Source organism: Notechis scutatus, chromosome 5 (genome assembly GCF_049901735.1).
Source record: "Notechis scutatus isolate UNSWTSFEM ecotype Mainland chromosome 5, rNotScu1.2, whole genome shotgun sequence".
In the NCBI taxonomy this organism is placed as follows: Eukaryota; Metazoa; Chordata; class Lepidosauria; order Squamata; family Elapidae; genus Notechis; species Notechis scutatus.
In genome coordinates, this window is record NC_142013.1 from 38351904 (window position 1) to 38367677 (window position 15774).

At 34.3% G+C, this 15774-nt stretch overlaps 1 protein-coding gene across 1 annotated transcript in view; it reads left to right on the plus strand.

The window, feature by feature from the left end:
- The window catches only part of EPHA6 (EPH receptor A6), a 415605-nt gene that overhangs the window by 289304 nt on the left and 110527 nt on the right, over positions 1-15774 (plus strand). Inside the window, exons 7-8 of the mRNA XM_026664024.2 lie at positions 1999-2161; positions 14349-14457. Of these exons, the coding sequence (XP_026519809.2) occupies positions 1999-2161; positions 14349-14457 (272 nt within the window). The remainder of the gene's footprint in view (positions 1-1998; positions 2162-14348; positions 14458-15774) is intronic.

Genomic DNA, 15774 nt, shown 5'->3' on the forward strand with positions numbered 1-15774 from the left:
GCATGTAAAACTTTGCCATGCCATAAATTTCTTCACTTTATAGTTGCATAAGATTAAAGATAGTTAGGGCAATTTTATTTACAGGGCTTCATGTTTCAAACCTGCAGTGCTAGTAGAACAGAACCCCTTGGTGGGAGAAGGGTTTTTTTTTCTAGGGGTTGTTTTTTACAATTCATTATTGAATCTAATATAAAACATCAGGCATAAAATGCCTTTTTCTATATTTATGGTTTATCACAATCCTTCCCAATGGCTCCCAGAATTCCATACAATATTCTGAGAATTCTGAACACTGAAATGTTTAGATTTGTTTATTGAATCTAATATAAAATATCAGACATAAAATACCTTTTAATAATTGATACACTATATTTTTGGTTTACTACAGATATATATCCCAAGTGGATACTTTTTGCTAATTTATTATTTGTCTCTCAGAATTCCAAAGGTTGCATTCAGAATTCTGAAAACTTAAATGTAAATGATACCATTTAGGTTATATGATCATTCCTTTCTAAGTTGAATTATGATTTGTTTAGATTGAAGTTAAGGTATTGTAAGGTTGAAAATATAAAAAAACAAAAAACTTAAAATTACAACTATGTAGTGAACTGGAAAAATACTGCTATTGTTATTAAGCATGTAAATTGTTTTGTCCTATCTCTTATCCCTCAGAAACTGTAAGTCAAAAAATGATCTGGTTTCACTTGTTACCAAATGAGATGCACAGAAACATTTTTTTGAATGTTTTGAAACCTGATCACATGTGGTATATTGACGAGTCTGAGCAGAACAAAAGAGGAATCAAAGAAATTCTCAAAGAATTTGAATTACTGCACAAGTCAAAAAGAGGGCTGTGAAAATATGTACAGACCCCTCACATCCTGGACATAATCTGTTTCAACTCCTATCCTCAAAACGATGCTATAGAGCACTGCACACCAGAACAACTAGACACAAGAACAGTTTTTTCCCGAACACCATCACTCTACTAAACAAATAATTCTCTCAACACTGTCCAACTATTTAGAAAGTCTGCATTACTATTATTATTAATTTTTCCATCCTTCCTTTCACCCATCACCTCCCACTTATGACTGTATGACTATATCTTTGCTGCTTGTATCCTTACAATTTTTATTGACTGTTTCCTAGTATGATTTGATTGCTTATTGTACCCTATGACTATTAAGTGTTGTACCTTATGATTCTTGATGAATGTATCTTTTCTTTTATGTATACTGAGAGCATATGCACCAAGACAAATTCCTTGTATGTCTAATCACACTTGGCCAAGAAAGAATTGTATGTCTATGTCCAAGAATCACTAAACTAATGGTTGAAATATATCTAAAAATAATTTCACTCAAGAATTTTTATTACACTGATTTTGAAGGAAATCCATTATAAGATACGAAAAATATACATGCTTTTAATTTTCCCTGGAGAGTAGGTTCCCTGTGTTACTTCAGTAACAAAATACAAATCTGCAAGATAATTGTATGCTTAAAAACCCATTTCCAATCTAAGAAGATAATAACCCCATTTTACAAGCAAAAATACAGAGTTAATTTTCCTTTCTTTTACCCACAAGCCTGCCCACAGATAGCGCCGGCATTTTGGCACTACCTGCGGGTAGAAGTGAGTAGCAGACATTGGAATACTCCCATATTTATACATTATGCTTTTAGTAGATATTTGCAATCCAAATGTATCTATGATTTAAAGTGTATAATCGCCATTTTCTATAAATGCAGTCTTGTACTAATTTCATATTATGTTGTCTAATTACTAACTCTTGAGTTCACAATTAGTCAACTCTTGCTGTATAAGAAAAACAAACATTTCTTACTATATAGCTAAGCCTAGTCTGTACCACAACCCATAGTTTGATGGCTTTTAGCCTTTGAATGAATGCAATTTTACATTAATAACAAAATTTAGTTTTGAAAGTTTGCTAGTATGTCACATTATATTTTTTCTTCTTTTGTCCTTCAGGAGAATGAGCAGCTCAGCTATTCTTCCACAAGGTCAAAGGCTCCAAGTGTCATTGTCACAGGTCTCAAACCAGCCACCAAGTACATATTTCATATCAGACTCAGGTCTGCAACAGGATACAGTGGCTATAGCCAAAAGTTTGAATTTGAAACTGGAGATGAAAGTAAGTCTCAAACAAAGACCCAAAATCCTTGTATGTCTAACAGAATATGCATCTAATGTTACTCAACTAGCAATTGGGAATATTAGGTCTAAAGTGAATTACTGATTGAAAATGCTTGTGTCTGTAGGTATTCACATTAGTTTATCTATCACTCAGATTCCAAGACATGTGTGGTTGAGTTTGATTTGTAATAAATATGCAGAGTTCAAAAGAAAATCCTGAGTTTTTATCTTATTTATTTATCTATTTATCCATTTATTCCCCCCCCTCCCAAGTCTTACAACAGGATAACTCTGGGTGGCTTACAATATTTAAAAAAATAAATAAAAGTATATAACTAAAATACTAAAAAAGTATCAAAATAAAATATATAACAGCTAAAATTGAGGAGTGGGAAGAAGAATGAGCAGGAGAAAAGTGGAATCTGATATTAATCTATTAACTACTCCCAACATGAGTCCCTCTTTTGGAGCCCAAGCCAGCTAGCAGAGCCAGATCTTTAAGCTCTTGCAGTAGGTCAGGAGGGTTGGAGCAGACCTCACTCTGGGGGCAAGATATTCCAAAGAGCAGGAACACGGCAGAGAAGGCCCTTCTCCTGGAACCTGCCAGCTGCAATGCCCTGGCAGATGCGGCTTGCACCAGGGCTCTCCTGACAGCACAGAAGGCTAATCCCAGTGGGATGAGAGCAGAGGTGGGATCTGATCGGTGTAACTACCGGTTGTGTGATTTTACATTTTGCGCATGCATGTTAAATGCAAAATGTAAAATGTTCAATGTAAAAATTAAGCTATAGATTATGACTTCAGCAATTAAGACTTTTGAAATGGTTACCTACAATGTAGAGAGTTTTCCGCCCATGGATAAAAAAAAATGGGCAGGCAGGATCAGATGAGTGGTAAAAATCCTGTCTATACAAAACTTACAGAATCCAAGAATATATAAATAAGTTGGCACCCAAAGATGAACTCTGAGATAATGCCTGAGACATGGGAGAAAGCTCAAGCAGAGGTAGTACCATAATAAGACAAGACCCTGCATGGGATATATCTAGAGGTAGCTGAAAATGGCAGCCATTGAGAATGTGGCTGGAATGTCTGAATTAAAAGATAGCACTGAAGCATTGATCATAGCAGCACAAGAACAGGCACTAGGCATCAGATCAATAGAAGCAAGGGTATACCTGACAGGATCCAAGGGGCAAACTGTGCAAAGAGACCTTAGAGATAGTTCAACAGATAGTACCAGGGTGTAAGGTACAGAAAGGAATAGCATTCACTTCACATAATCAAGTAGCTGGCATTGTGTACAAGAACATCTGCAGTATAATGGCTAGACCCAGCCAAGTCCAGATGGTAGATTCCACAGACGTTCATAGATAATAACAGGATTAAAATTTGATAGGTCTTTCAGATCCAGATGGACTGGTAGGTATTAGTCAAACAATTTTATATCACAGTAATAAACAAGAAATAAAAGTTAGAGATAGCAGTGCCAAGTGACAGCAACATCAGAGAGGACTGTGAGAAGGTAGAGAAATATCAGGGCTTGAAGGAGGAACTAGAGAGGATGTGGAAAGTAAAGGCCAAAGTGTCTTAGTCATGGTAGGAGCACTCAGGCTGTGACTCCTAAGCTGGGAAAGCATGTTGTATGTAACACAACCTGTGAACAACGTCAAAGCTCTCTGTCCAAACAAACTAAGGAACAGCTAAGATCCTGCAAAGAACCCTCAATTTCTCAGGCCTCTGAGATTGAAGAAGACACATACTACCCATAGGGGTCAGAAAAAAAATGGATGGATGGATGGATGGATGGATGGATGGATGGATGGATGGAGAATGAGCACATTGTGGCAGTGTTTATGAGAGGTTATTTTGTGAGACGGAGTAACCATTTTCAGTATTGTAAAGAAATTTAGAAATACTTTTATGGTTTATATCTCTTCTTTTTAGTTATGATTATAGATTTTCAAATGTTCCTGCGGTACAAATCTACTTCTAGCAAACTCTCATGAATATAACAATCTCTTATGAACATTGGTTTAAAACACAAAGAAAAGACACTATTATAAAGTCATAATTGCAAATCAGTACAGGAACAAAGGGTGAAACAAACAAGAATGAAACTGAATTATTAATCCATTTGTAGGTTTGACAAATGATTTTAATGAGAAATAAAAGGTATAATTCATAATATATTCTGTACTGTTTCGCCAAACCTTTAATTCCTTGCAATTCTGAGTGGAACTTTGATTTTGTGTAAGAAGAAGATGAGAAGATGATCAATGATATAAATATAGTTAATATGGACATAGACATATAGATTATATATTGCTATATCCTCCCCAATGTCCTCTGGCTTTGGAGTGTGTTAGAAGTAATGTAAATAAGTAAATAAGCATAATTTTGTATGGTAAAGTATGCAGAAAGCTTTAAAGTCTTTGTAAAAGCTGATTATTGCTTCTTCCATTGGACAATCTGCATTTCCTGTTTTTCTGAATGGAATGCAATCTATGCTATTTCAATTATTTAGGATGGAATTAGATACATCATTATGTAGAGCAGTCAAAAATTTAGGAATGATTATTAATGATAGTACCTGAAGCAGAAAGAGGATTATCTGGCACTGCAGGAGTAATTTTAAAAGCTCATTAATGAAAGAGGATGTAGTTTTTATACTATATGAGTAGTCAAATATGTACTCATGCACAACATATATTAATAACTGATAGCACGGTTAGAAGTTTCAGATGTGAATTAAAAGGAAATCTGATTTATTCAAATTAGTGTACATCAGTAGAGTACTGCAAAGATATGTCAGTAGTATATACATAGAAATAAATACCAAAACAATCAAAGGGGTAAGTCAAGTAGAAGAAGCGATTTATAAGCAGCAGCTGGAATTGTGGGAGCATAGAAGGAAAAACAAGAAAATTCACTCAGTGACTCCAGATTTCATTTGTTGTGTGTGTGATCATAGATGTACACATAAAAGTTGTGTAGTGTCTTCCTTCTTCATCAGTACGTATATATACCTTAAGCTGGAGGATCTGCAAGCTATACGAATGTGCACTTGCTCCGGTGTCTGTGTTTAAAGTGGAATTTACCCAGGCTACTACAAAGCCAATAGAATAAAACCTTTCACACATTCATTCTTCCTTTCATAATTGTGTTTTCTCCACTTTAAATGTCACTGTCTTCTAACAATCCTTCCTCTCTTTTAATAATAATGTGGTTCTTGATATTATCTTGATTGGGTCTTAGAAGACTACAACAAAAGTTACAAAGAATCAACACTGTAAAAATCCCAAATTACTACTATCATAAAAAATATGAATACCAAATGTATATGATATGGTAGCTAAACAAAAGAATGTTGTTTCTTCCACTAGTGTTGCTTTTGCCAATAAGGTGCTCTTCAAATACATTGAAAATGCAGGTCCATAGTTCACTATGTATCCAGGGAATTACACTATAGTAATCTTCCATTCAAATACAGCATATCTGAGAGTCACACAGTGAATAAAGAAAAGGCAACAAGAAATAAGTAGGGAATAATAAGGAAGTTTTATATAGTATTAGGAAAAAGAAATTAAAGAGTTCAAAAAATGAATAAAATGTTTCCTAAATTTTGAAAAAACTAACAATAACTTAATACTGTAGATCAAATTATAAATGTCTCTACAACCACAAGGAAAACATTTATTGATTTAATTTGATCAATAGTGCAAAAGAGCCTCTATGTAGCTTAAAATTGGATAAACTGTAAAATATGCAACATCTATAAGCAGAAAGTTGTTATATATGTATAATGGGAGTGAAAGAAACGTGTGAGGGTGTGGGGGGTGGGTGGGTGAGTTTTTCAGAATAGGCTACATGAATGTAACTTGTCTAAGTCTGCTTAAGTGGCTCCAGAGAGAAGCCATGGTTCCATGTACATAGTGAGAATATTTTTTATCTATTTATTTATTACATTTACATGCTGCCCATCTCATTCGGAAGTGACTATTCTTTCTTCTTGAGATTGTAGTCCATCTGGATGACACTCTTGAATTAAGAGCAGTTAAATCATTTTAGGTCAATGTAAATTACCCATTATTTAATGTAATACTATGTTATTTCAGTGAAATATAATAAAATGCAAATAATTGATGTAATTATCTACAATGCCAAACATTTTGAATCTGAAATGGTCAGTTTAACAATTATCTAAACTGTTTTGTATCATTTTAAAATGTTCTTCAGTATGATTAAATGTGTAGAATATGAAGAAGGAAAAAGGTGATGCAATCATATCTTGGCCTATGCCTTTAAAAACTGCATTTGTTTTTGTTCTTTATAATGCCTTTTGCATTTATCTATACTCTTGACATTAATTCGTTTCCATTAGAGCTCCAATCACAACAGTTTGTATCTATGTGTCTTAATAGCCGCTCTCTTTTATCTGTCTAGCTGTCTTTCTGTCAACTTTCCTATTTTTCACTCTGCTGGAGGGTCTGCTGGCTGACAGATGTCAATTTGCAATAAGTAAAGCATGTAACTAACAGATAAAATTGAGCTAGTAATAGGTTGTAAGCTCACCCAATGGCTGAATGATCAATGTATTAAAAATGTTCACTTTTAAAATTTAATTTCATTTTTTTCATGCTGTAGAATAAACAGAAGATACCCATACTTTCTGACAGAGAAAAGCACACCAGTCTTCTGGTTTCATGGACTCAGTTAATCAGCATTGTTCTAACATATATTTGTATAGATCTGGATTTTCTGCACATTGGAAAACAGAAACACTACTAAAGATATTAGGTTGAGAAATTAAACTTGGAAAATATGCAGTAATGGCAAAGTTAACAGCATATACTTAACTTCTGTTATAAATTAATTCATAACAGAACCATATATAAGTATTTAGAATATGGTTGTAAGGGGAAAAAGAATTAACTAAAGAACTGAAATCAGAAACACACAAAATGTAAATCTTTATAAAGAACAACAAAGTGGAAATTAGAAACTAATATTTATCTATTAGGATTTTACCTTTTGGGGGACGTATTCCACAACAATAAACAGGTGAGTCTGACACAGTTCAGAGATTCAAATCCTTTCTCATGGTGTTAAAATAGGAGAGGGAGAGAGAAAGAGATGGGGGAAAGAGGGAGACAAGACAGAGAGAGGGAGGGAGAAAGGGACAAAGAGGGGGAGGGAGAAAGGGGGAGAGAGAGGACACAGAGAGAGAGAGAGAGAAAGAGGGAGAGAAAGAGAGAGGGAGGGAGAGAGATATGAGAGATCCCAGTGTTTTGTTTTCTGTGGGAAACAAGTCCAAATGACTCTTTGAGTATTTAAAGTTGCAGAAACAGGCAGCCAAGCTAAGTGCCTGAAGCACCCCGTCCTGTCAGTGGGAGTCCAGGTGCTTCAGCGAAAGGCATGCTGAATTCATATTAGTGGTCTGTGGGATTTAAAATTATGAATTTGGTGGTCCTTGAGGTCCAAAAGGTTGGAGACCCTTGATCTAGTCCAACCCCCCTCCGCCCAAGCAGACCTTACACCATTTTGGACAGGTGGCAGTCTAGTCTCTTCTTTTTTTTTTTTAAACAAGTTTTATTGATTTTTTGAAGACAAACAAAACATAGGACATAAAAGTATAAAACCTCCTTTCTAAAAATTACTTATAAGTTTTAACAAGGCAAATAAAACATTATTTTTTAAGACATAGTTCCACATTATCACATTTCCATTTAAGCACATATATATCTTTTCCAAATTTCTCATTGTTTCTCCCTTCACTTTTATTCAATTATATTTCTTTCTATCAAGGTTTTATTGATTCTCAATCAAACATAAACACACAAAATACAAAACATAAAACAAGACATAAAAAGATAAAACCTCCTTAATTATCATTTATACATGTCTTTTCCAAATTTCTCTCCCTTTAGTTTTATTCCTCCAAGGTTTTATTAATTCACAATCAAACATAGCTAACCAAAACACAAAACATAAAACTTCTTTTGAAAAGTGGCTTAGCCCCAGGTTACATCTTTTTTTACAGACCTAAATCAAATTCATGCTCACCTTATATACCATTCATATCTTATTAACCATTCTATATTTTCTATATAACTTCTCCCTTCTTTTCACTCTCTTAATTATATTTTGTTTATTTCATCTTATTTCAAAATCATTATGTTTGTATCTTTTGTCCGTTCTTTTCCAATCATCTATTTATCTCTTCTCTTTAGCAAAGAATTTCCCCTGTAATCACTTTTAAAGTATGACGCCTTTCTATCTTTCCCCTAAAGTAACACTTAAAATAATACATAATTTCCATCCTGATTCTGCTTAGTACATTCTACATGTTGCATTTTAAAATAAAAAAATAATAAACTTATAATATAGTTAAGTATATAATTTCCATTCTAGTTCTAATTCTAATTAATACATTATTTTAGAATAAAAAAATGAAATAGTAAATTTATAATAACATTAAGACAATAACGAATTAAACTATAACTAAGCATTAATCATTTTACACATTCTCTTTAATATTTTATTAAATATTGAGATCTATCATTATTAAACATTTTGATATTTTAATATTTTGTTAAATCTTATAATATTCCAATAGACTATTTCAAATGCAAATACTACAATCCTATCTTATGTACTCTTGCAGAATCTTTCTTTAATTATACACTATCCTTTATCCTTTATCTCTGAAAAAAATCTGCTTTTTGGCATCTTGTTTTAGACCTTTGTGGCTTTTTTCCCTTTTTCCCTCCCTTTCTTCTCCAGTCTGGTCTTTTTTGCCCTCCCCCTCTCCTAACCTCCACCTTTTTGACTTCTCCTCTCTGTTGTAATTCTCTTTTCAATTGCTTTCTAACATTGTACCTTTTCTTCACCTTATTTTTCTTTTTCTTGGTTGTTTTATTAAATCTTAAACTCTCATTTTTCCTTCCTCTCTTCCTATTTTCTTTCTTAATCGAACTTTTTGGTCCATTAAAAATGGCTTCTTCCTTTTCTTCTTCTTCTCCTCCTTCTCCTTCTTCCTCAAGTATTTGCTGGTACGTAGAAACCGCCATTTCTAAAAAGTGGAAAACAGCTCCCAAAGAATCCTTGCCATTTTGTTCTCTTTCTTTTAATTTTTCATATTCCATTTTTAATTCATCCACAGATGGTGCCATTGTAAATTTTAAAGAACAACCCAAATGTTTTTAATCTTAAAGTAATTTCCAAATGTCAAAGTTATCAAACAGTCCAAACAGACAGAAATTATTTCCTCTTCTTCTCTTTGCAATTTTTCCTCCTGGGGCAAAATCCCAAATATATTTTAAAGCCGTATTACAGTTAGTTGCTGGTGTTATAATCTTCAAGGCGTCTCCTCCAACAAATTTTTAAAGATTTTTTTTAGTCCTCTCCTTCCCATTTATAACAAAGAGCTTGTTTTTACCTTAAAGAAGCAGGTTTTTCTGTGCTCATTTGCTTTCTCCGTAAGGAAGGGGAGTGAACTTTCCTTCAGCACTTTCGCCGCTGTAGCAAACTTCTTTTGGAAACAAATGTATCAATCCGAAAGTCAGGTTTCCAGGGTGTTTTAAAAGTAACTTAATGTCCCGGTTCAGCCAAGAAAACTTCTCCTTCTGGTTCTTCCTCCTGCACAGTCTTATCTGGTTGAAGATTCCTTTGTGGCTGCCATTTCTGACAGCCGCTCCACTGCCTCAGGAAAAAGGAGTCTAGCCAGCTGGGGAAAGGGGGTGCGATATCCCCAGAGCCCTGCCCGGATCTCCTCTGTCTTCCGCTGCCCCTTCGGGGTAGCGACAACCCCCAAATCCAATTGGATCGGGGGTACCTCAGCGGCGAGTGCAGAAGGGACCCGCAGAGAAGCGGATTCCTGCCGCCGCTGAAGCCTTGCAACTGGAAGTTTCGGCAGTCTAGTCTCTTCTTGAAAGCTTCCAGTGATGAAGCTCCCACAACTTCTGAAGGAAAGCTGTTCCATTAGTTGATCATTCTCACTGTCAGAAATTTCTACTTATTTTCAGGTTGAATTTCTCCTTGTTCAGTTTCCATCCATTATTCTTTGTCTGACATATTGAATATTAACTGTACAATATTGCTAATTCCTTTGTATGCCTATTGAAATTATATTTCCATTTTTTCTTTTTATCAGTCTTTTGCTCTCTTTTCTTCTTTTTTAAAATGGTTAATAAATAATTTTTCAAAGATATATACAATTAAGTATCGTTATACTGATTGTCCCTTTACTGATAGGGATTGTTTTTCCCAGAACCATCATATAAGAATAAGAAACAAGATTGTCAAACAAAGATTGTAGCGACCCATAAGAGAAAGCTCTGTGGTGTTTAGTAGTTTTATGAGTGGTGATATAAAAAATCTACTAAGAAGTCCAGCAAGATCAAGACAGTTGGAATTATATTGGATCACAGGTGATCCATAAGAAAATCCAATGTGATTTTGTTAACACATCCAGACATGAAACCTGACTGGATAGATATTGTATTTCCTTCAGGGCTTCTTACAATTGTAGACCCACCACCTTCTCACCTTAAAAAAAGAAGATTTGAGACTAGATAGTAGTTATCCAGAATTGGCGCCCTAATAAAAAATAATTTTTGGAGTCTGTTGACTGGAACAATAGGAGCAGCAACTCAGCTATGGCTGTGTTCCAGTCACATTAAGTTTCTCAATTTGAAAAAAACTTAACTACTTATTCCATTATTGGATATGCTGATTTCCTTTAATTGCTTGTCTTTATAGGAATTAAGGCCTCAGGTGGATAAACATTGCATAGAAATAGTCATTGCATAGATGATAATTAGCAAATTCAAAATAGATTTATATTTTATTTTATGTCATAAACCTCAAAGAAGTGACCCTTTGCAACATATTACTACAAAAATACGAATGTCAATTTGCAATAACTTGAAATATTATAAAATAATAAATAGTTTGATAATCTATAAACTATTACAACCCAAGTTTATCAATTCTTTTACAAATGAAAAATTACAACTTTTAAAAATATAGGTACATAGAGACAGTAGAGATGGGGGGAAATCTTGGGCACTATCAGTCACTGACTACAGATTAACTCTTTCCATGATATTTATAAAGAAACATCTCTGTCATAATATTTTTGAACAAATACCCAAAATTAAACTGTCTACTTTATGGTTAGAGGCACACAAAACTTTCTTGCATATGTTAAACAGAAAAGAGAGACAAAAGAGTAATATACAGAATGTAAAATAAATGAAACTTACATTATAATGGATAAAAAAATGGATTGCAGGTCTCTCTCTCTCTCTCTCTCTCTCTGACTCTCTCTCTTTCTCTGTCTCTGTCTCTGTCTCTCTCTCTCTAAAATTCAGGAACTTTTTATCATAAAAAAATGAGACAGCTACTCATAATACATGGTTGACAACCAGTTCCAAAGTCACTTGCAAAAAGTTTGGTAAAAAAAACTAATCTTTCCCTCAGTCCTATTACAGGCAGAACTGAACACTGAACCATAACTGATATTGGTACCATAAGATTGGTACCATTGGCTCAATGGAAAGGTTTTCTTGGTTAAAGTGCTACTAGCTTGTTGAGTAAGAACCTAGAGTCTAGAAGGTGTTCAAAGGTAATCCTGTCCAAAATTGCCAAGACTCCCCATTCTTTACTGACCACCAGAGACCCTCAGGAAGCTATGTGGATCCAGCACGTCCTTGGTTTATATGAAGTTTCCTAGGATTGAAGCATTAGAAAAAATACTTATCATGTTGATGGAAAAAGACAAACACACATACAAGCTCATATTAGGGCCTAATCTTTGGTCATTAAGTTGGCAAAATGTGATTATTTTTATGCCATATTGCATTTGCAAAAAGCCCCCTTTTAATGGCCCTTTTTAAGACAACCTGGTTTCTTATGGGATCTGAAGAACAGAAAGAACACTCAAAGCACTGCTGTGAAGTCTTGGCTGATGTAAATCTCCCTCTATCCCCCTTTTAATTGGACTAATCAAAACTATGATTAGACTAATGAACGATTAAATTAATAAAGTCCTGAGACCTTTAAATACAACTCAAAATAATGCACGTAATAATATTTTATTATGCTTATTTTCCCCGCAGGTAATTGGGGCATTAAAGAGCAGAAATTATGGAATGTGTAAAATTGATAGTTTCAGCATAATTAATGAACTGAAATTTGAGAAACTAATTATTTAATACTTAAGCAAATACTTCAATATGATACTTACTATGTGGTCACTAAATAGCCTGACTTGATTCTGAACAATTTATAAAATATGCTGTTATTACCACATGTAAGATAAGAAATTCTCATCATCCAGTAATAATTTGCATTGCAAATTGAATTTGAATTATATTTCCTTTTATCTGAATTTGCAGTTCTCTCTAATACAGCTGTAGTCTTTGTGTTTAAATTCATAATATTAGCTACAATTTTCATTCTTACAAACTTCCTCTTGAGTCTGTTTTTCATGGTAATAAGACAAATTCCAACTGCCTGTATTTACAACAAAGCAATTAAAACAGCACTGTGTGCTAGATGTTTTTCTTCACTTACCGATTTATCGGCGTATAACACGCACAGGCGTATAACACGCATCTTCATTTTAAGAGGGAAATTTCAGGAAAAAAAATTTAAAAAATTCTGCCTGCCTGCCTTAGTTTCTGGTTGTTTGGGAGCAGCTTCGGCTGAGAATAATAACTATTCGCCTCTTTTACTCAGCCGAAGCTGTTCCGATTCAACCATTAACGAAGGCAGGCAGGCAGGCAGAACGGAGCACTGCGGGCGGGCGGGCGGGCGGACGGGGTGGGGGTGGGGGAGAAACGGGCGCTTCAGGGAAGCTGTGGCGACAGGAAAGCACTCCCCCGCTTCTTTGAAGCAGTTTCTTCCTGTGCTGGTGGAGGAGCGAGAGAACGACTGAGAGAGCTGACCCAGAGAGAAGGACAGGCTTCGTTGCTTCCTCCCTCCCCTTCTTTCATTTGTGTCCTTGATCCCCGATCCCAGCAGCATTCACCGAAGGCTTCTTAACATTATATCGGCGTATAACACGCATACATCATTTGCCCCCTATTTTCAGGGGGAAAAAGTGCGTGTTATACGCCGATAAATACGGACTTACTTCCTATAATATCTTAAAATATAGGCAACATAGACTATATATATTCTCGTTCATTATACTTTTATACATGACTTATACACGACTTTTGGAGCTGTGAATCACAGGCAAATTATCTTTATGTCTTCTTCTAAGGTAAGCCAGTTGTTCAGCCCTTTCTGCTCCTCCCCCCACAAGCCATTGGGCACCTTGTGAATATCAGTACTGCTGACAGGATTGGTAGAATTTTCAATTCTGGAGAAAATGGTATTATGTGAATATTTGTGTATTGTTTTTGAGTGCAATATATATTCTCATGTTTTTTCATACTATTCTTTTATGCGTATTTCAACATGCCTTTCAACAATACAGACTTTTTAAAATTGGAGTACCATATCACAAAATTGAGTACAGTGTGAAAACCAGAAGACAATTACATTCTCATACATTTATTAATTTAGGAACTGAAAATTAGGTTGGTTCCTTCCAAACATATTTCATTTCATTTCAAATTGGTGGGTACCAATTCCAAACTAGTATCAGTATAGCATATTTATAGTATATTCAATGTCTGTAAGCATGTTAAAACCATTTTATCTTTTATATTCAATGCAAAATATATCCAGAGGAACCAGGCTGCCATAAGATACCATATAAATAGACTGCTAGGTTTGGAAATAAGAGCCAGTATTTGTTTAACATTCTGGTTTAGAACACAAGCTTTTTTAAAAGTCTATCTCACAAGATTGTCTTAAGGATAAAATATAATTTGAAGTGTTATGGAAGCTATGAATGATGTACATAACGCATAGTGGAGTGAGTGGTTCTATATTCCTGTAATGCTATCTGGCATCCTGCAATATGAACAAATATTTCTTCTGTTCAAAGTGCCACCATTTTAGACCAGAAATTTTTATTTCAGGTTTACTAAACTATCCAATCGATCTCAGCGACCATTTTTAATAACTGTTTTTTGTCTGAGGTTGTAGCTGGTCTGTCAGAGGATTGTTACTTGTCCTAAAAGGTATTGCTCAAAACTTGACTTTTATCTGGTGTTTTTTTTCAGCTTCAGATATAGCAGCAGAACAAGGGCAGATTCTGGTCATTGCCACAGCTGCTGTGGGTGGATTCACTCTTCTAGTCATTCTCACTCTTTTCTTCCTCATTACTGGAAGGTAATATTGACACTGCAACTCTCCATGTAACCAAGTACTCATGTGCCATTCTAAATTTTAAAATCTGATCATAAGAGATTAAAATAATATAAAGAACTAATTTCCTCAGTTTTAGACTAAAACTATATTGTGTTTACTTACTTGTATTAAATGATGATAAACAAATTTCACAGCACCTGACCATGTTGCTGAAGTTTCAAAATGCGACCCAATAGCCTCTCCTGACTGCACCGTAAACTATGATTAGCATTTGGTGGTAACAAATCAAAGATCTATGGAAAAGCTGGAAAAATAAGGGCTTTGCAGAAGGAGCGGGCCAGATTTATATAAAATATTAAGCGCTTGTGGCAACCTTGCATGTCTCTTAAATTGAAATTTAGGAAATAATAGCTTCTTTGTTTCTTTAAACTGGTTCTGAGAGGCAGAAGAAGCTGATAAATATTTAAGGAATTTTGCACTCACTGAAAAAGAACATTTCCTCAGGAAAAATGATATTAATTTAGTAAAAAATATAGAATACTTATCACTTTATCAAACCTAAGGTTATTTCATTGCTTAAAAAATATCAAGTGCTTCATTTTTAACTTAGCAATTTTCCTGTTGGGATATTTAGAAGATACATAAGTTAAAGCCCCAGTTTTGTTCAATTTCATTTTTTAAATCTGCCCATCAGCAACAACTTCTTGAAAATGAATATTATCAAATATTGTTATCTTTTACTTAGATCTAAGACTTCACAGCACAGCAATTGGCCATAACAATATTATTACATAAAGTGTTTTATTCTCTCATTGATGAATAAAATTGGGAATGCAATTCTCAGAAGGGTTTCCACAGTTTTGTTACATTTTACTAGGTTTTTGTAGTTTTCACATTCTTAGGATAATATTATTCCTATGTTCTGCTTCTTCAGGAAGTTTCTAAATACAGCTCTCCTTTACACTGAGTTTAAAATATAATTTTCTTGTGATTCATGTGTCATGAAAAATCAACATCATTAACAAGTGTCTTCATTCAAAATGACTGATACCATGATTAAAGCTCTAACAATTAATTTTCAAACTATATGCAAATCCTTTTATTAAGACATTTATGAGGGGCCAGTGAGCATCTCTCAGCTCCATTCACCTTTCAGGATTGTTGCAGTGAAAAATAGGAAGAGGAAAGAATATTAGGTATGTTCGCTGTCTTGAATTACATATAAAAATAATAAAGGCAAGATGAAACAAAATCAAAATAAATAAATCAAAATAACTAAATGCAATCATAATAGTTATCATGGTGAAAAAATTGCATAGTAAATAACATTCTAATATA